Source organism: Lepisosteus oculatus, chromosome 20 (genome assembly GCF_040954835.1).
Source record: "Lepisosteus oculatus isolate fLepOcu1 chromosome 20, fLepOcu1.hap2, whole genome shotgun sequence".
NCBI lineage: Eukaryota > Metazoa > Chordata > Actinopteri > Semionotiformes > Lepisosteidae > Lepisosteus > Lepisosteus oculatus.
The window spans coordinates 3,711,191-3,730,311 of record NC_090715.1 but is presented as its reverse complement, the minus strand read 5'-3'; the positions used below and the strand labels follow the sequence as shown (position 1 = coordinate 3,730,311).

The 19,121-nt window shown below is 49.5% G+C and overlaps 1 protein-coding gene across 6 annotated transcripts in view; it reads right to left on the bottom strand.

Annotated features, from left to right (window-relative positions):
• Positions 1-19,121, bottom strand: part of ripor1 (RHO family interacting cell polarization regulator 1) — a 75,616-nt gene that overhangs the window by 18,792 nt on the left and 37,703 nt on the right. For 2 of the 6 annotated variants that reach the window (XM_069181414.1, XM_069181413.1), the window contains exons 2-6: positions 6,404-6,530; positions 3,412-3,564; positions 2,895-2,973; positions 2,406-2,429; positions 1,998-2,051 (exon numbers count right to left, since the gene is read on the bottom strand). In XM_069181414.1, the coding sequence (XP_069037515.1) occupies positions 1,998-2,051; positions 2,406-2,429; positions 2,895-2,973; positions 3,412-3,564; positions 6,404-6,504 (411 nt within the window). In that variant the 5' untranslated portion in view covers positions 6,505-6,530. Of the gene's footprint in view, positions 1-1,997; positions 2,052-2,405; positions 2,430-2,894; positions 2,974-3,411; positions 3,565-6,403; positions 6,531-6,931; positions 8,248-11,042; positions 11,530-16,019; positions 16,183-19,121 lie in introns of those variants that run through there. The other 4 variants (XM_069181412.1, XM_069181417.1, XM_069181415.1 and 1 more) reach the window with 4 other exon arrangements.

Genomic DNA, 19,121 nt, shown 5'->3' with positions numbered 1-19,121 from the left:
AATTGCGTAAGCTTTTAACGGGACAATATTTAGACAGGGTTTTCACATGTAATCAATATTTACCAACAGGGGTCACAAAGGGGTTGAAAAGACTCATTAGTCAAAGCAAACCGGAAAGCCAAAACAGGCAACAGACTTTGCAGAGAACAGAAAAGATGCCCGGTCAGGACTGGGTCAGCTTGAGAAGCCTCACAGAGCAATGTGTTCCTCTCAGGAGATAAAGCCTACAAAAGCACTAGCATTTGTCAAAGTGGATGTACCAAGATTAAAAATGAATGAGTAAACAGAGAAGGGTTTTCATTCTAAAACACCCATTCACTAGAAGTCTTCCCGAAGAGAGATTTTATTAGCAAAATGCATTTTCTCTCTTAACATTGCACTTCCCTACAGCTTGTGTCCATCCTTTTCCATTTAAAGTGCCATTCTCCATGCTATTTCTCTCCTTCAGTCCAGGTCCCTGAATTACCTGGAGGAAAGTGCTCCATCTCTGAGCCTCTGAAATCACCCACTACCTGTGCATAACCTGAAATATTCATCTCCAAGTCTCCTTTGGGATTTCAGAGAGTAATCTTTTTTTCTTCAATGAGCCGGAGTTCCAGCTCTCTTCTCACGAAACCTGATCTTTACCATCCAGACTCCCCCCCCCCCCGCCGCCTTCCTTAATAACTTATCCAGAGAAAAAGAGCTGTTCTTCCCAGAGACTGGGGAAGCAGTCCATAAAAATACTTTATTCGGGGAAACTTCAGATGCTGCTGAAGTGATCCTGCCTGCTGGCCCTTGCCCTCATCCCTCTGCAGGACTGAGGGAATGTCACTCACTTTTCTTGCAAACAGCTGTGGTTTTATCGTATTGTCCCTGAGCCACTCGCTTCAGAAAAGGCACCTACTTCAAGTCAGGTAAGTATTCACTGGACATCCAGAGACGCTCAGAAAAACACCAGATGTTGTACAGTATATAAACAATGCAGAATAAAAATGTCTGATTGCTCCTCCTTCCTGAGATCCTCACGTAAAACCTGCCGAGTTCACATGGAGGGATTTACTTGAGACTGTGGACAGCAGTGTCTCTCCGTATTAAGGTAGTTAAGTAAAATGAGAGAGACCAGATTCCCAGTGTCCAGTGAAGGCAGCCACATGTTTCAGATAAGAATGTAAGAATGGTTACAATCAACAGGAGGACCTTCAGCTCATTATATAACCTGTTATATAACTTTTTTGGGGAGAACCAATTAAATCTCAGCACTGCAACAGCAGAACTGCAGTCCCCCCTGAGCAATTAAAATTGCCCTTACGCAGGGCAACAGCATGGAGCAGTTTTCAAGGTTCTGGAGCACACAACTAGAAGATTGTGGGTTCAATCCCCAGGTTGTACTCTGGACAAAAGCACCACACCCAAATGGTTCCAGTAAAAAAAAACCCAGCAGTATAACTGGCTGCAAACTCCAGTTTGCCAAAAGCATAAGCCAGAGAAATTAATAGTAGTATGATGATCTCTGGAGAAGAAGCAATTACTGTCACTTTCCCCTTGGTATACAAGACTGGGCTTTTACTAGACAGGTCTTGGACTCACAGGACCCTGTTGCAAATAACCCACAAACACCTGCAGTTCCTTCAGTGCAGAGGCAACTGCAAGGACCAGAAAGACACAACAAAGCTCTTTCATGTTTACCACATCTACAGCTCTGGTTCTCCAATCAGCTCCCTGCCCATCTGGTAGTGCTTTAGTGGCTGTCAGAGTACTTGAACTTGAAAATACTAAATCCCGCTGACAGCGTTTCTGCTGTCTGCTGTCTCGTTCTCTTAACTGTTCCAGCTACCATACACCACCTGGCGTAAGAGAACTGAACTCAGCTACAGAGACGAGACCTGGGAAAACTTTAACAGAAACATTAGTCTGTGGGAGAAGTGGACACGGATAACTCCACCCCACCTGGTGCACACGTTTGACTCAGGAAGCTCACTGACTCGGACACACTTCTGGCATCCAGCTGCTCTTACCTTACTCTGGTGAAACTCCAGCCTGCGCATGAACCTCTCAATCGCCTTCACTTGCTGTTGAAAGCAAACAAGAGTTACCATCGAGACAGCCCAAAACCAACCCTGACCACCCCCGGAGAAAGGAAAATGGAGCCCCTGGAGCACCCCGCACGAGCAGCCCCCGGGAGCCGGCCGCACGAGGAGCCCCCGGGAGCCGGCCGCACGAGGAGCCCCGGGAGCCGGCCGCACGAGGAGCCCCGGGAGCCGGCCACACGAGGAGCCCCCAGGAGCACCCCGCACGAGGAGCCCCGAGGGGGCACCCCGCACGAGGAGCCCCCTGCATTTAGACACATCAGACAATGAGATGCAAACTGAAGAGGAGAGAAAGGTTTAGAAACCCAATTGAAGAAACAGAAGAAACATTCTCACCTTGTCCAGTTCATACAAAAAGCCCTGCAAATGAAACAGAACGAATAAAGTTCTTATTATCTAGAAAAACAAAAACAAACACACAGATAAGCAGCACTGAACTGGTCCTGTTTTAGGCTCTCAGGCAACACAAGGTAAAATTGTATAAATCTGTAGACGAGAAACAATTTCAGCGAATTGCAACGGTTATTTTAAAAGTATATTTTTAAACATCAACTGAAAATCTAACTCGGCCCAGCTGTTCTTCCTGTACAGAGCTGTTCTTCCTGTACAATGAGACAGCAGGAGGGGATAAAGGACTTCACTTACATTCCTGTTCAACTCCAGGGTGCTCGGATGTGCTCTGAGCAACGAAGTGGTGGCACACGCTTAACACAAAACGTTCAGGCCTGAGCAGAAAATCACTGTGGAAGGAGTCTGTCCATCCAACGGACATGAATGCAGACATGCGAGCAAGGCTAGAGCTAGCGGGGGCGTGTCGGGACTCACCAGCCGGGAGTTCCTCTTGGACTCCCTCATCTGCCGGCTCAGGCTGTCCAGCTCCAGCTGGTGGACCTGCAGGTAGGCCCTGAGGGGGACAGCCACCAGACACATCAGTTCTCAAACAGGAGAGACGTCTCCGGGTTGACAACAAAAACAAAACTGGCCCTGGCTCTGCGACCCCAGCTCCACCCCCACCCCCCCTTCTTTTCATCAGAACCTGCAGGGCAAGTTACACGGGAGGGAGTTCATGCAGGAGCTGTGCACCCACGCGGGCTGGGCCGCGCCCGTCCGGTCAGCAGGGTCCACTCGCCAGGAAATCAAGGAAAACGTTTTATTTTTCTGTTCACTGGCACGCCGAGGTTGTTAAAATGAATAAAAAACAATCCCTTAAAAAAGACCCTGAAAGCTCCATGTGTGTTGGAGACATTAACTGCGCTGTGGAACGGCGCACTGCGAATGGGGCGGAGCTACACTGTAAAAGGGGCGGGGCTGTTCTGCGAAGGGGGCGGGGCTCCATTCTTACTGCAGGCCTCTCTTCAGTGCCTCGTAGACCTCATCCAGCCGCTCGGGCTGCGGGACCTTGGGGGGCGGAGACTTGGTAGACAGGGTGAACATCCTGCTGCTGCGCGAGGGCGTCCTTCTGGGGCACGCAGGGGTGCTGAACACCGACAGGTTCCTGCCCCGAAACAAAGCACAGGTCAGCAGCTCCACACACGCGCCACACCCCACCCTCACCCCCAGTGGCTACCCAGGCCCTCAAACCCACAACGCCCATCGGCTGAAATAGGTAAAACACTGTTTCAAACAGCGCGTTTTTGTCTCTCCCCCTTTCATCCTGAAAGAAATATGGCGATTCCGGTCAAGAAGGAAGAGAGCCATCTACTGCTCCACGAAAACCGATACCATTAGCTCTTAACCTGGTCACTGCCAACTAGAATTCAGAAAAGGATTCAAACAATTCTCCGAGCTCGAGCTCAGAACATCTCAAAGTCCTTTTCCCAGCTCTGTCGCTGTTGTGCACCATGTGCAGAAGCTGCCTCATGTGCACAAAAGCGCGTTACTCTGGTTTCCTGCAACAACTGGTACTGCTGCTGAGGATCAGAGCCTGCATGCTGCAGCTTTCCGAGCCTCACTTTTCTACTTCCTGCAGCTCGGCCTCCAGAGGGGAGCACCTCCTGGGTCCCCAGCCCACCACAGAAGGGCTCAAGCGCTCCACTCCCCAGTCCTAGGGCAGGATGGGTGCTCTGCTGGCGTCAGAGGGCACCGTGACAACAAGATCGGATCGATGGAGACACCTTCTGTGCCGTCATCCGCCTGGCTTTGGTCAGCACTCAAAAGGAGCTGTTTTTACCAAGAAAAGCACGGAGAATGAAATGCCAGGAGCGCAAACGGAAATTGGTAAATTCCATTGTCAAAAGAGGGGTAAAACAAACGTCGTCATCCTCCAGTCTGGCAGTGACCGACACGGCCTCTGGGTGAAACAGCAGGAAGGGAGCCAGCACCTTCATTCCTCGGCACGAGGACTCGGGAGCTACAGTTCAGCTGCACTCCTCTATTTCTTATACCTCTGCCACTGCAGGGGCCACAGTTACCCCTCTTTCTCCTCCCTCCCATTCCCAGCAGACCAGATTAGCCCAGCGTGCACGCAGGCAGCCAGTCTACTGCTGGACACTTGTCTGCAGGGCTGCTCAGGCCCAGAGGTCTCAGCTGCAGGAGCCGCAGGCTCATGTACTCGAGAGAGAGCACAGTGCAGCAAGAGCAAACAAAACACAGAGAGGCGCGTCGGACCAACAATTAAAAATGCTTGTCAAACAACACTGTGATCATTCTCTACAGCGTCCTGCTATTTAAAGTAAAATTACAGGACAGTCTGCAAAGGATTAGAGCTGTAAATATGGACTCTTCATCCAGATCTCCTGGGTGTAATTTGCTTTGTTCTGGGAGGGTTGAAAGGGGCTTGTTGGTGAAGGCAAATGGCATGTGAAACCCATTTGTTTTCAATTAGGATATTTAACTCCCTGTTCATTTTTCTCTCTGTAGAATCACATCGGCTGCAGTTTTTCGTGTTATCCAAGGTTTCTCCAAACAGCGTTGTTGAGTAACAAGTGATAACCGAGTTCCTAAGACAAACACGGTAAGTTTATTTTCCTTAACTGACCCCTGGCCGTCCTGGTGTGGGAACAGGAGCTGTGCAGATTAAGCATAACAGGAAAGACATCCACTTCACAGCACTACAAAAATACCAGCATACCAATTTTCCCCATCACGGATGGAGGACACTCCAGTTGCACTCTCCAGTGTTTCCTGCTCTCTATTTCTTATGTCTCTGCCTTCCATTGGACCAGAAAATGGCTCTCAATCATTACTCAAGTTTTAAAAGGTGACATTACATGAAAAACAAACAACATTCAATCTAGAGAAATGATGTTGGTTCTCATGAAGTTTTTCAAGTAGTGAAATGAAACAGAACCCCCCATTTTTTTGATTGAAATCAGAAAGCTTTCCGCAGAATACAAGACCAGCGACACAGAAACATTTTTCTCCCAACAAAGTTTCAATTAAGCCAGCCTCCAGGGTTGTTGGGAGTGAATCTAGCTTCCTTCCTGTACATTTATCGAAAAGCATGGCTGTGTCTGAGCTATTAAGAATAAACCAGACTGATCTTTTCCATCATCTGCTTTCAAGCCATCGACCGTGGAGAGAGAGACAGCAGCTAACAGGAAATGGATGGCGTGGGCTCTGTAGACTTCCTGTCAGGTGTGGCTTGCTGTCAGGGTGTAGGCTTAGTTTTAAATACCCACATCTTTACTCCAGACGCTCAAAGTTAATGTCTGTGCTATAGCAGCATGAGAACAAATGTTTTTGTTTTTTCTCCTGCAGAGTCTGATTTGAACTTTACTTTTAAGAGCTCAATATATACAACAACAAATAACACCAGAAAATTAATATGCTTTTCATCCGAATTCTTATATTCTTGTAGGTGCACTTTTCCTCATTCTCCCCCGTGTGAGACTGTGGGACTCAGATCTGAGATGTCACCACAGAAATCACACCTCACCCCAAGATCAGTTACACTACATATCATACTCAGAGGAAATTTAATACAAGGTTGTCGGTGTCAAGAACAGTAAAAAGAAAGGACCCCAAAGAACCCTTGGTGAAAGTCTTAATTTAATCTACGACACTGCACACACCGTCTGAACCTGTAAAGGAGGATTACTCAAATCTTTATAACAAGTGTTGCAGTCAAGCAAATGCAAACTGACTTGAAATCAGAACTCATTTGTTTTTAATCACTTGTTCCAAACAAGTTTTTACTCTTGCACTTTAAAATTGATATTCAAAACCAAATGGCCTTGTGGAGATGCTCACATCAACAACGTGATTATAGAAAGTGAAGTGGGCTGGATTGTGTGTTTACATGCGTGTACAGAAAGTGAAGCGAAGTGGGCTGGATTGTGTGTTTACATGTGTACAGAAAGTGAAGCGAAGTGGGCTGGATAGCCCTCACTGACCTGTAAGGCTTGTCGTGGGAGGAGTTGACTCCGGCAAACGACTGACTCCTAGTGATGGGGGTGGAGAGGATGCGACGGGATGGGCGCACCGAGAGGGACATCGTGGACACAGCTCTGGAAGGACTCCCTGTGGGACAGGAGAAGACAGACAAGAGATCATGGGTCCGCAGTCCAACACCAACGGGGATCAACAGCAGGAAGATCCAGAGGCAGCTGAGACTCATTCCCTCCCTACAGTCACCCACTCCACAAACAGCAGCCCTCTGACCAGGTCATTTCCACCTTGAACACATACAGAGAACAACTGGTGACAGTCTAGATTTGTATTACTTTCACAGATGGGTCCTTATGAAGACTTTTCTAGCCGTCACAATTATAGACCACCAGTCCTGCCCAGCATTTTCATCTGTGACCTTATGTATGCTGGGATGCTACTTAATGCATTAACCACACCTGTGTGGAAGACCTAGCTCTCAGTAACCTTGGTGACCCCTTTTACTCAGGTGTTTCCATGTTTTTGTCCACTACCTGTATGATGACTATAGCCAGGAGCAAACCCAATGAAGCCGATACCTCTTCTGCACAGGAGGCCTGCCAAAGGCTGTGAAACCACACAGCAGAGCTGTCAGAAATGCACAGATGAATCACCAGTGATCCCTTCCATAGTCCTCTGAGTGACGTTCCTGCATAATAAGCTTGCTTTAAGGGAAGATCTCATTTCACCAAGTAAGCCCTTTCAAAACAACTGCTCATTGGCTGTGATGAGCTGGAAAGCTCCCACTTCTCAGTACTGTACTCAGTCTGCTGGAGGAATGAAAGTGAAGCACCTTACTTAAGGGTACAACAGCTGCACCTCACCTGGGATTTGAACCTGTGAGCCCCCCCCCCGCTACTCCACATTTCTGCTTAATTTTTAAAATATTGTCTATATTCTTGGGAGTTTCTCAACAACAATCCTTTCTTACAGCCTCAGAAAACAAAACAAAAGCTTAGAATCCCAGACCAGCTATAAATAGACATTAGTCATAACAGGTTCTGAAAGCCTCCAAAACTGTCCGAATGAAGCCTCTCTTAAGTGCAGATCCTTCACAATCTGTGAATCTGAAACACTTCACTGACAGAACCACTTATGAGCCAGTGTTTGCGAGGCTCGTGCAGCGGGTCGGAGCCAGTGTCTGCCGAGGCTCGTGCACTGGGTCGGAGCCAGTGTTTGCCGAGGCTCGTGCAGCGGGTCGGAGCCAGTGTCTGTCGAGGCTCGTGCAGCGGGTCGGAGCCAGTGTTCGCCGAGGCTCATGCAGCCGGTCGGAGCCAGTGTTTGCCGAGGCTCGTGCAGCCGGTCGGAGCCAGTGTGCGGTGTGTCAGGTAAGAATCTGTGCGAGCTGGAGCAGCTGATCGCCCCTCAGGGTGAGGGTTACAGTCCGACTCCTGGGCTCCCGGTCTGTTCCTCAGCCTTCGGATGGCGGGACACAGGTCTCGCTAGTGCTTCTGCAAGTTCCTTTTTCCAGGAGCTACCCTGCTTTGCTGCTTTCAGGCCGGAAAGGATCAATACTCCAGATTTAGCACCTTCTTTCTCCTCTTCCTCTGTGCACAGAGTAACAGGTTCTCCTTCGCTGCATAAACAGAAGCCATGCATGCTTCAGTGCTCCAGCCAAGTCAATGTGTTAAATGCTTTCAGTTTGATAACAATGTCGACTGAACCCTGTGTGACGGCGTCCCGTGGAAGCAGAGATGCAGGAAACAGTCACATGCTCTGGCAGCTGACTTTGAACAGAGTACCATGGAATAACACAGACTTCCCCCATGCTTCCCGCTTAGAGCCGAGCGGAGACACAAAGAGCTGACAGCTCAAGGCTGGGAAACCAAAACAGAGAAGTTTAACACACTATACAGCTAACAAACCGCTAGTGTGTACAGGCAATAGGTTTTCCTCTTCAAAAAAAAAGGGCCATTAGTTACCATCCACGGCTTTATTAGACTTGAGAATCAACATGTGAACCCTGTTTTCCCAAGCTATATAAACTGCACTAGCACCATGGCATCTCAGTTCATCTGACCCTTTTCAATTTACTCACAGCATTCCAGCGCACACACTGGGGGCCATTGTTAGAACACCCCCCCGAAGCCCACAGCGACGTCGCCGCTGCAGGAATTCAGGAACAGAGCGCTTACTGTCCGAACACTGCGGGAAGACAGTGGTCCGTGTCGCTGGAGAGAGCCCCCCAGCGACACCGAGTTACCCGAGAGGGCTGGGTCCGGCAGGAGAGGTGCACAGTGCCAGTTCGGAAGTGAAGGAGTTCCTCACGGGGGTCTTATTTTACTCTTGCCTTCATCATCACATTGTGAGGGGGTCTGTCCCCAGCGCTGCACAAACCGACTGCCTCCGGGTGGGAGGAAAATCATCTCCACTTTAAACGCCCCAGCACTCGGCTGTGCTCGGGGCGACCCGCGGTTCCGGTGGAACCCCCGGGCCCGGCCAGCAGCAGTGCAGCAGGGGAAGGGTTCAAAAGCGACTGGGCCCCGTGAGGTTCTGGATCCCGACTGTCAGGACCGGGCCCCGTGAGGTTCTCGGTTTTTTGCGACCCAAACTACTCATATATGTGCAGCATAAGCATTTCAAATTTATGACAGGAGAATGGAGACACTATATTCCAATGAAGGTAACCAACACACTGTAAATCCTGCCAATAGCTCATTTCTGAGCTTGCGCCTCCTACCACGGCCCCCCACACTGGCTGAACAGAGAGGGACCTCCCCCACCTCACACCCCCTGCAGAACAGCTGGGCCCTGCCCCCGCTCAGGGCGCCCTCTGCTGGTGGCCGGGAGAGGGGCGGTCTCCAAGGCGGCTCGCTCTGGGGTCACCGCAGGGCCCAGCTGACGCGCCCAGGAGTGGGGGCGGGTGACTCAGCCCCCAGGGAGAAGCGGGGCGGGCACGTGAGTGCGAGATCCGCCAGGGGCCAGCCGAGGGCACCCGCCGCCCGCTGCGGGCAACCTCCTTTCGCAATTCCAGCCCCGACGAGCCGGAAAAGGGAACTTGCTCAATCGTTAACTTTACACAAGCTGCGTATCCACCTGCTCACCACGTTGTACGTTACTTCAAGAAACACACTTCTGTTATAGGGCTATGCATCGATGGGCTGCCTGTTCTTTGTGTAGGATTACAGATCAAGAATGATCAAGAATGAGATTGTTCTCCCAATGTCGGGTTAATAATTATAATAATAATAATTGCTTACACTTATATAGCACTTTTCTGGACACTCCACTCAAAGCGCTTTACAGGTGATGGGGATCCCCTCCACCACCACCACCAATGTGCAGCCATAGTGCGCCAGTACGCTCCCCACACATCAGCTCTCAGTGGGGAGGAGAGCAGAGTAATTAAGCCAATTCATGGATGGGGATTATTAGGAGGCCATGACTGGTAAGGACCAGGGGGAAATTTGGCCAGGACGCCGGGGTTACACCCCTACTCTTTTCGAGAAACGCCCTGGGATTTTTAATGACCACAGAGAGTCAGGACCTCGGTTTTACGTCTCATCCAAAGGACGGCGCCTGTTTATAGTATAGTGTCCCCGTCACTATACTGGGGCATTAGGACCCAGACAGACCACAGGGTGAGCGCCCCCTGCTGGCCCCACTAACACCTCTTCCAACAGCAACCTTGGTTTTTCCCAGGAGGTCTCCCATCCAGGTACTGACCAGGCTCACACCTGCTGAGCTTCAGTGGGTTGCCAGTTGTGAGTTGCAGGGTGATATGGCTGCTGGCTGTCTTCTTAACTGCTTCCAGTCATTTCCAGTCATTAAGAATTGAGGGACCCTGTTCTGGATGTGCTGGAAGTGACTGGAGCAAAGGAACGGACTACAGCACAGCAAAACAAACACATTCAGTTCCTACAGCAGGCAGGGCCTGCAAGCGAAGAGTGAAGACAGCTGGGCCAACAACTCTCTGCACCAAGAGGTTACGCCCCACTGGGGGCTTCAGACACTTCCTCTTTCTTCTCTTTTTAAGGGAGCCATCACAGAAAAAGGATGATCAGCCTTCTGAAATGACGAGCCGAGTAGCAAAGCATTTATTTGGCTGCAGTTCCTTGGAGTCACTGCAGAATCCACTGTTCAGAGCACAAGCAAGGCGAATACACAATCCAGCTCATTAATTCACAAATATTGACTTAACACGGCGGTCACTGCCGGATCGCTTCCAGGACACACGAGTTAGACAATCACAGGTTTTTTCCGAACTGACTGGAAGCAGTTAAGAAGACTAGAATAACTCCCTTTGATTATTGTATGGAAACCTGGAAATCCCACAAGATTCCCAACGCTATTTTTTAAAACAGCATTTTTCTTTAGTAGAAAACCACCTGGACTTCACGACACAATTACATTTCGCTTCCTCCCTGGAAACGTCTTCTAATCACAGATTATAGGTGCCTACAGGTTTTACAAAACCCATCCACCCTTTGAAAGACAGAAGTGTGTTTGTGCTGTACCCTCTCTCCAAAGCAGTACAGAAGCACCGCAGCCAGTGGCAAGTGCAGTTGAACTCCATGACTCTGAAAACCTTCACTGCCATCATTTTTTAAATCTAAATTGCAGTATGTATTCAATTCCAAGCCGACGGGCAGCCAGAGAACAGACCTGGTTCAGTCCACCAGCTCAGAAAACGCCACGCTCTGGGTAGCTCGTCTCCGACAGGTCTGGTAACCCTGCAGTGTTCTGGAAAGACCAGCACCACGGATTCAACTCAGCGATCTGTGCCGCAGCTGCTGGGAACTGGGAAACAAATCCTGGAGGTTTCTGTCCCCTTCCATGCCATTCACCCCCAGCCAGCACTCCGATGTGTCCCGCGCGGAAACAACACGTCACGTTGTTCAGCCCCCCCCCACCCGGCTCAGCGGCTGCCCTGTTGCTTTTCCAGAACAATCCCAGTGTTTTCCCACAAAGCCGCATGAAAGAGGATGGCACACCCTGTGTCGCACGCTTAGCTCTTTCCCGAGTTTCCACCGCCCTCCCGAGGTTCGGAGGCGGCACAGGGCTTCTCGTCCTCTCCGGGCCGAGCCCTGCTGCTCGCCGGGCTTTCAGTCCCCCCCACGGCTAACGCAGGGGGGGAAGAACAACCTGTCCGGGAATAAACAACGCAGAACAATCCCGCCGCCCAGCACCCGGTGGTGAAGGGCGGCTCTGTCCTTCAGGCACTCTCTCGCACATTCCAGGCATTGCGGGGATAGTCGGGGCCTGGTACCGCGGAGATGCTTTTCCACGTTCCTTCCGAGCGCAGGCAGGGGAGGATTCAGGGGGGAGGGGGCTGGGGTGTCGTGTGACGACGCCGTCAGACACGCCAGGCGGCCTGGGGTGAAACTAGCAGAAAACACAGAGCGCTGGTGGACCCCAGTGCCACTCTCACTGAAATACGCAGCGTCGCAAGGCATCTTCACAACAGCACGGACCCATCACGGTCACAGCTGTTGAAGTACGAGAAGAATGAATATATTGATGAGCGCATTCTCGGACATTCTAGTTCAAAGACTGGGATCACTGTATTTGCAACCTCAGCGACATTTCGTTGCTTTCACAGGTTTCATTATTGAACCCGGGGCCTTTACATACTGTAGCGTATCATTTTGAAAATTGCTTAACACAGAAGAGATCCTGTGTCAAGACATGTCTTCAGCTAGAGCCCGGCGATAATTCGATAACGATAATTATCGCGATATAATTTTCCTCGATATAATTTTAACAAAAGTTCGATATATATGTTTACGCTTTGCGCATGCACACAAAATACTGTGCGAGTCCGCGTGCGTGTTGCAGACCGGGCAGCTAACGGATTTGTTTAATGTTTCTGCTGTCTGGCAAGTGTTCTTAAAATAAAGAGTTGTTTAATTTACCAATTAACTGTCTGGTTCCTTCAGCTTTCACTCAGGAGAAAAAATCTGCCTTTAAACTTGAAAGAAATAATGATTTGACATTTTTCGTGATAATTATCGATATCGACTGATATGAAACGTTTTATCGTGATAATGTTTTTGGCCATATCGCCCGGCCCTATCTTCAGCACCAGCGAGACAAGAAACCTGCGCCTTCTCAGCCAGGCTGGGTGCACTGGACTACATCAAAACACACACACTAAAGAAATGGACGGGCTACAGATGTGTCTTCACTGAGCACAGCCGCAGAGGCTGGTCTCGGTAAACAACCAGGAAGGAGCGCAGAGCCAACAGAGCCGGGCAGCTCTTCACTGTTCGCAGACACAGCATTTCATCAGGAAAGCAGACTGGATACAGGATACAACACCACAGCGCCATGCAGGTGTGTCTTACAAGTTGTTTCTCCGACTGCAGTTACAGAAATGCTCTGATGCAATTCAGACTCTTTATAGGGCTGGCAGATTACAAGTTCATATCACCCATTCAGATTCGGTTTTGCTCGCACACTGTCTTTTCGTTACCAACTAGACTCCAACTTTGTTGATAACATTGTTGAAGAAAGAGGAACAAAAACAGATGTTACACCTTCAGCAAATATTACACTTGCTTCTTTTCACCACACAGAGCTCAGGTCCCTAAGGCTGGTTCCTACTTGGTAAGCCCAGAGCTGCGAGCACAGTAAAGGCACGGGACAGAGAGAGAGAGAGTTGCAAGAGGCAAATCACGAGTGTCACACTTTGTACTCTGGTGCAAACTTCCAGCCAGAACGAAGCACCGATACCGATGTGCTGTGCCGAGTCAGAAAGGCAGCCATCACTTTCCTCTCCTGCGGGAGAGACGTCCCTAGTCGGGGAAAACAAACCAGACCAACCGACAGAGCATTCCTTGCTGGAGTGGACCAGATTGGAAGAAGTCAGGATGTCAGTGCAGGGAGACCAGTTAGAATCAGCTCCAAAGCCAGGAGGAGTGGGCATACTGCACCGTCCTCTGGCGGGGTGAAAAGGGGGGGCGGGGGATTTTATGAGGGCAACCTGCAGATGAAGCCCTAAGCCCATCTTCCATACTCCTCCTTGTTCCTCTCTGCACAAGCCTTCCGTTTCCTTTGGGCCAGTCCCGGGAGGGGCTGCGCCTTCCCCCTATTCTCTGAGCTCGGGCCAAGCCCATTCCCTTTCCTGCCCCCGACCCCCCCCTCCGCCCGAGGAGACTCTCGCACCAAGAGCCCGAGAGGGAAGGCCGGTTAGTTAGCTCGGTGCTTCTCGGTCCTGTCCTCTCATCTAACCGCCACTGCGAAATGACACCCACAACTGATCCATTTACTCGTTTAGGCTTTTCTCTCAACACGCAGGCCTTGGTGTAAAAAATACCGCAGTAGAGTGGCTCTCAGTCCTGGGTCTGGGTAACCCCTGTGCCTGCCTGATTACAAGCCAGCTCCGTTCTTAGTCACAGGCTCGTGTATTTCAGTTTTCTATTTGAGGCCCTTTCAAAATTTGCTTTCAGCTCTTAAAAAGCTGGATGCAGTTTGTGATTTGTAACAATGCTAGTGCGTTTCGGGGCTGCCCCATCCAGGTGCGCCAGCTGAACTATAACCAGCAGGACTTACGCAGAAGGAACAGTGCTGGCTCACTGTGGCAGCTGTCTTGCCCACCTGTGTCTGTTCATCATCAATTCATCACCTATTAAGAGCTGTTTAAAAAGGGAGAAAATTCTTAGCAAGCTGAGGACATACTGCAGAAAGGTCTGCTCATTATACATTATTTCAAGATCTAGGAAATAATGTATTTTTTGGAACCAAGAACCAAGTGCAGAAGACAAGTCTAAAGTAGCCACCAGATCAGTTACAAGCATCAATCAGCACTCACTAAGGGCCCAGCTGACAGAGCAGTCCTCCAGCACCAGGAGCTATGGAGGCACCTCAACTAAATAAGAAGCATCCATCCCAGTCCTCCCTGGACCTGATCCCAGCGCAGGACAGCAGGGGTGCGCAGAAATTTAGAATTAAAGCACGCACAATTAACCAGAAATGGTTTCTCAACTCTTGCCGAGGCAGAGAGCTGCCTGAGATTGTGAGCGCCCGGGAGGCAGTATATCTTCTTTGGTTCAAGTGAAATATTTAATGACATAACTGATTTGGTGTCTGGCCAAGCCCTGAAAAGCTGAAGACTTCAAGGCCGCTGTCAAGCACGGAGAGGCCAGGCCGTCTGGCCTCCACCCCCCTTGAAAAAGCAGCTCAGTTACAAGCGCCGTGCAGCAGAAACGTGCGAAGGAGTGGCCTTGGGACCTTTCATAAGCCTTTCTGGGGTTTTTTCTGTGGATCAGAACCATGCACAATTTTTCAGGTTTATACTCCTGAGCAGCATAAAACACAATTAATTGGTTAAGGTTCGACCAACAAAAAATAAAATCAGAATGCTAGTGTAAGAGCCCCAGGATGTCCTGTTAATCTTCTTTTGGTTTTGTAGCATTAGCAGTTGATTCACAAACAAAAGAGCTGAAAATATTTTTGAGAATTTAGCCCCAGAATGCAGCCCATCAGTGTCAATGTGTTCTCGATACCTCTGCCCTGCCCTCCTACAGAAGAAAGGGGCTGACCTCCAGCCACAGATAGCCAGACTGAGAGGAGGGGGGAGGGTGTGTCAGGAAAAGGTGAAATGAGAGATTTCGTTGCCTCATCCCTGCTGACAGATTACAAGAAGGAGAAATGTGCCTCACAGCCCTTCTGTATTCTGAGCTGGATTAGGAACCCATTTGCAATTGCTCAGCTTCTTAGAAGATGAGATTCAAATCCGCAACCCAGCCTCTCACAAAGAGGGCTTTGTTTCTCCTCAAACCCCAAAAGAGAGAGAACTGGAAACGCCACATACATAAAACATAAACCATGTACTCCCACATACAGCCAACAATGCGACAAAACACACTAACCACAAGCAGAATATCTTTCACGTGAATTGTGAGTGATTCACAATTTCACAGCACACTCCAGCACAGAAAAGGGTACGAGCTGGCTGGCTGGTTTGAAGAAAGAGGGACTGGAGGAACTAAGGAAACTGTGGCTCAGTTTTCTTTAAAACTATCTCCGGGATGAAGGAGTGTCTTGTGTCATGAGAACTCAAACAACCTCAGAGTCTTGGATCCAGCTGATTCAAGTCTCATGGGATCCTGCCGTTCGAAAGGATCAGACAGGGGACGAGGGTTCAGTACCTCTATGTGTGATTTCGAGACCCCAGGACCTGACTTCCATCTCACATTCAGCACACTCTTCTTCTCTAACACTCGCAGAAGGAGAAAGCAGTCGGAGGATAATTATTCAAAGTATTTCCAGACGATACCAAACAGAGGAACAGAGGCCACAGGCTGTGGCAGCAAACTCACAGGATCTTGAACAGAATCACCGAACACAAACACAGCCTGAAATCTTTAAACACGGGATGCCATCTTGCGCTTTCAGATAAGCTTTTTAAAGTCCACGCCATTCTAGTAGAGATAAAAGATTTCACAACCAAACCAGCTGCTCTGACACTGAAACAAACATTTAAACCAACATGCGAGAAAACGAGAAATCAGAGCCGAACAAAGAGATGTTCAGCTAAGCGCTTTTCAGAGTGTAGGTCCACATCCTTGATTGTTGTGGCATCCTAGTCCTCCATACATGAAACCAAGCAGAAATAGCAGATGACAGGCAGATGTGTACCTCCATATCTACTGTACATCCTTGCAGATAGCTTCCTGCCAGAGCTCCTCGGATTAGAAAGTTCCTGAAACCTCAGCTTCACTTTTCGTCAAATCCCGTCTTCATTGCTGCCCCACGGGGAGGAGAGGAACATCTGGGAGAGCGGCGGAGCTGCCAGGAAATGAGGCTCGCGCAGCTCGAGAGTCTCCTCCTCCCGTTTCCCCTGCGTTTCCCCGGCCCTGACATCACCGTTCCTGCCTCTCCCTCTGCCGGGCGCACAGCGGCCTCCTGGCTCTGCCAGAAACGGAGACGGGGGACCCCCAACACCTCCCACACAACCCCGTCGTCTCCAGTTCCCGCATACATCAACACGCCAGCAGGAGAAAAAAAAAGGGCAAATGTACAGTATAGCTAACTCCCTGACAACTCCCCTCCCCGGCTCATCTTTCCAGACCCCTGCGGGGGAGAGCAGGCGGGTGAATGTTTAGACAGATGCGGCAGAACTTCGGTTTTCTGGAGGGCCCGTGGGCAGTTTCCCATGACCCCCTCTTTCGGACACGCGCCCCTGCGGGGTTCTCTCAGCCGAGGGTGGGGTTTCACGATCTCGAAGGCGATCTTCTCGAGTGTGTCAGCCCCACCCTCACCTCGGAAGGTGAAGAGAGAGCAGTTTCAATGCGATTCGGAAGAGGTCTTTCACGCAGAAACACACATCTCTCGCCACCAGCGTGCCCCTAAACCAAAGCTGTTTCGACTGTTTTTTACGGAAATACACAACAGCTTATCATGAGTCCAACTCCGTGTGCTATCTTCAGGATGAAAACACCAGGCATTATGAGAGGACAGCTTATAGGTCCAGATTTATCCGCTTAACAAATCCAATTCAAGTCCTCAACACCTACATATCAGCAAAAAGCATTGTGAAAATCCATTTGTGTGTCCGTTACACCAAGATCATAATAAAATTCATTTTATATAGTGCCTTTAAAAGGGGCTTCTCAAAGCACTTAACAGAACCACAAAAATAAAAGAACCAAAAACACATTGAGAGGAGACAGTAGAAGGGGACATGGAATACAGTGGGAAAGCCAAGGGGCACACAGAACCAGTTCAATAAAAGCCTTTGTAAGAAAGGTTTGGGTCTAGATTTGAAGGAGCTCAGGGAAGGGGTCTCTCTCTGGCACCTTTGGGGACTGAGTTCTAGAGCTCTGGGGAGCAGCAGCAGACGGCCCTGTCAAACACAGAGTGTGGACAGACAGCAGACCAGAGTGAGGCACATGAAGGTTGTGAGGCGGGGAGTAGGACAATAATAACTCAAGACTGGTACTGAGGTGCCAAGCCATGCAGAGCCTTGTCGGTGAGCATCGAGATTTGAAGTCGACACAAAACCTGACAGGAAGCCAGTGCGGGGAATTCAGGACAGGAGTAATGTGATCACTTGCACTAGACCTGGTCAGGAGTCACGCGGTCGTTTGTTAAGTGTGTATATAGATAACCCAGCAGCGAGTAGGGCATTACAGTAGTCAATACGAGAAAAAAAAACAAAAGTGTTGACAAGATTTACAGCAACAGTTAGTGGCAACATAGGACGTAATCCGGTGGAAGAACGATGTTTTGACTACATGTTGCACATCTGTATCCAACGTCAAGCCTGGATCAAATATCACTCCCAAGTTCTTCAATTCTGATTGAAACTCAAGTGCAGTACCATCCACAGACAGGGTAACTGCATTGGTTTTCCACATTGATCTGGTCGACAGGGAATCAGGAAGTCGCCATCCATGCTTGTATATCAAGATGTCTCCAGCCTGCCCCTGAGGAACCCCTGAGTCTGCTGGTGTTCACTCTAGCTGGGCCCTTAGACACTGCTACTATTTGCTCCTGAAACTGGCCTGCTTGCTTATTCAGACCTCCTGAGCTCAGGCCTTGGTTTCACAAATACCTCAGTTCAAGTACATGACTTCCAGCCACTTCACTTCAGCACACAGAACTCCTCCAGCTAGGAATGTGCTCCCTTATTGCTGAATAAACAGCGCCTAGGAAGCGTCTTGTTTATGCTGAGCAGACCCAGGCGGGGGTGACAGTGCCTCGCACACGCTCAGAGCTCCCCTTTCTGCTTCAGCTCAGGGGGTGCCGTTTCATGCTCACACACCCGAAGGAGGGCTCGACAATTTGCACAGGGCTGATGGTAAGAACACCCTCCCCATTCAAGTGTTTAAAAAAAAAAAAAAAGAGGTGAAATCACAGTAAAAACAAAAACCGGTAACAGCTGAGGCACATGAGCCCGTGAATTCAAGAACGTGGCGGGAGGAAAACCCAGAGACCGCAGGGGTCCGACAGAACCGGGGGTCCGCCGCACTGCATTGTGAGTGTGAGCTCAGCTGTTCCTCGGGGCTGTGCTGCTTGCAGTACTCCTACTGGCGGGAGGGAGGCAGAGGGAGGCAGAGGGAGGCAGAGGGAGGCAGTCTGCTGCTCACCAACTATCTTTTGCAGACGGTGCATGGGTTGTCTGCCAGGTCCTTTAAGTGGTGTGGTTTGCATTTCATGTGGTCAGAAATGCAAAGAGCCTCACTGCCTCCCAAGCAGGTCTGCACTCCCTACTCGAGTATCATGAAAACAGAGGCCTGCATAACGCAGATTACCTTAAGATTTCAATTCCAATCAGCTGATGCAATACGAAAGGACATGAACTTTTTGTTTTGCCTTTCCCAGATATACTAATGAAGTGGTCTGCTTGCTCAGACAGCTTCCGAGCTGTCCGGATAACCTACCACTAGGTGGCAGCACAACGCATCTCAAACACCAAGAACCACGTGGAACACAGGGCCTATGCAAGACTACCTACCATATGTTTACCCTGCCATTATCACAGCCATAACTCAGCTACAGCTCTCCAAATTAATCATTAATGGCTTGCATATGTTTTCTTTCCCCTTTCTCTTTGCTCTGCAGCCAGTTTAACACGGCATTCTTTTAAAAGAAAGCACAACTCATTAAATGCAGTGTTTTCTTCCTATTTTCCCTAAAAATATTACTGGTGAACATTACAGCTCAGTGATCTAAGGACAGACCAGAGCAGGACCGTTTCTCCTTCAAAGAGTAATTAACAGCATTTCTATCCTTTGT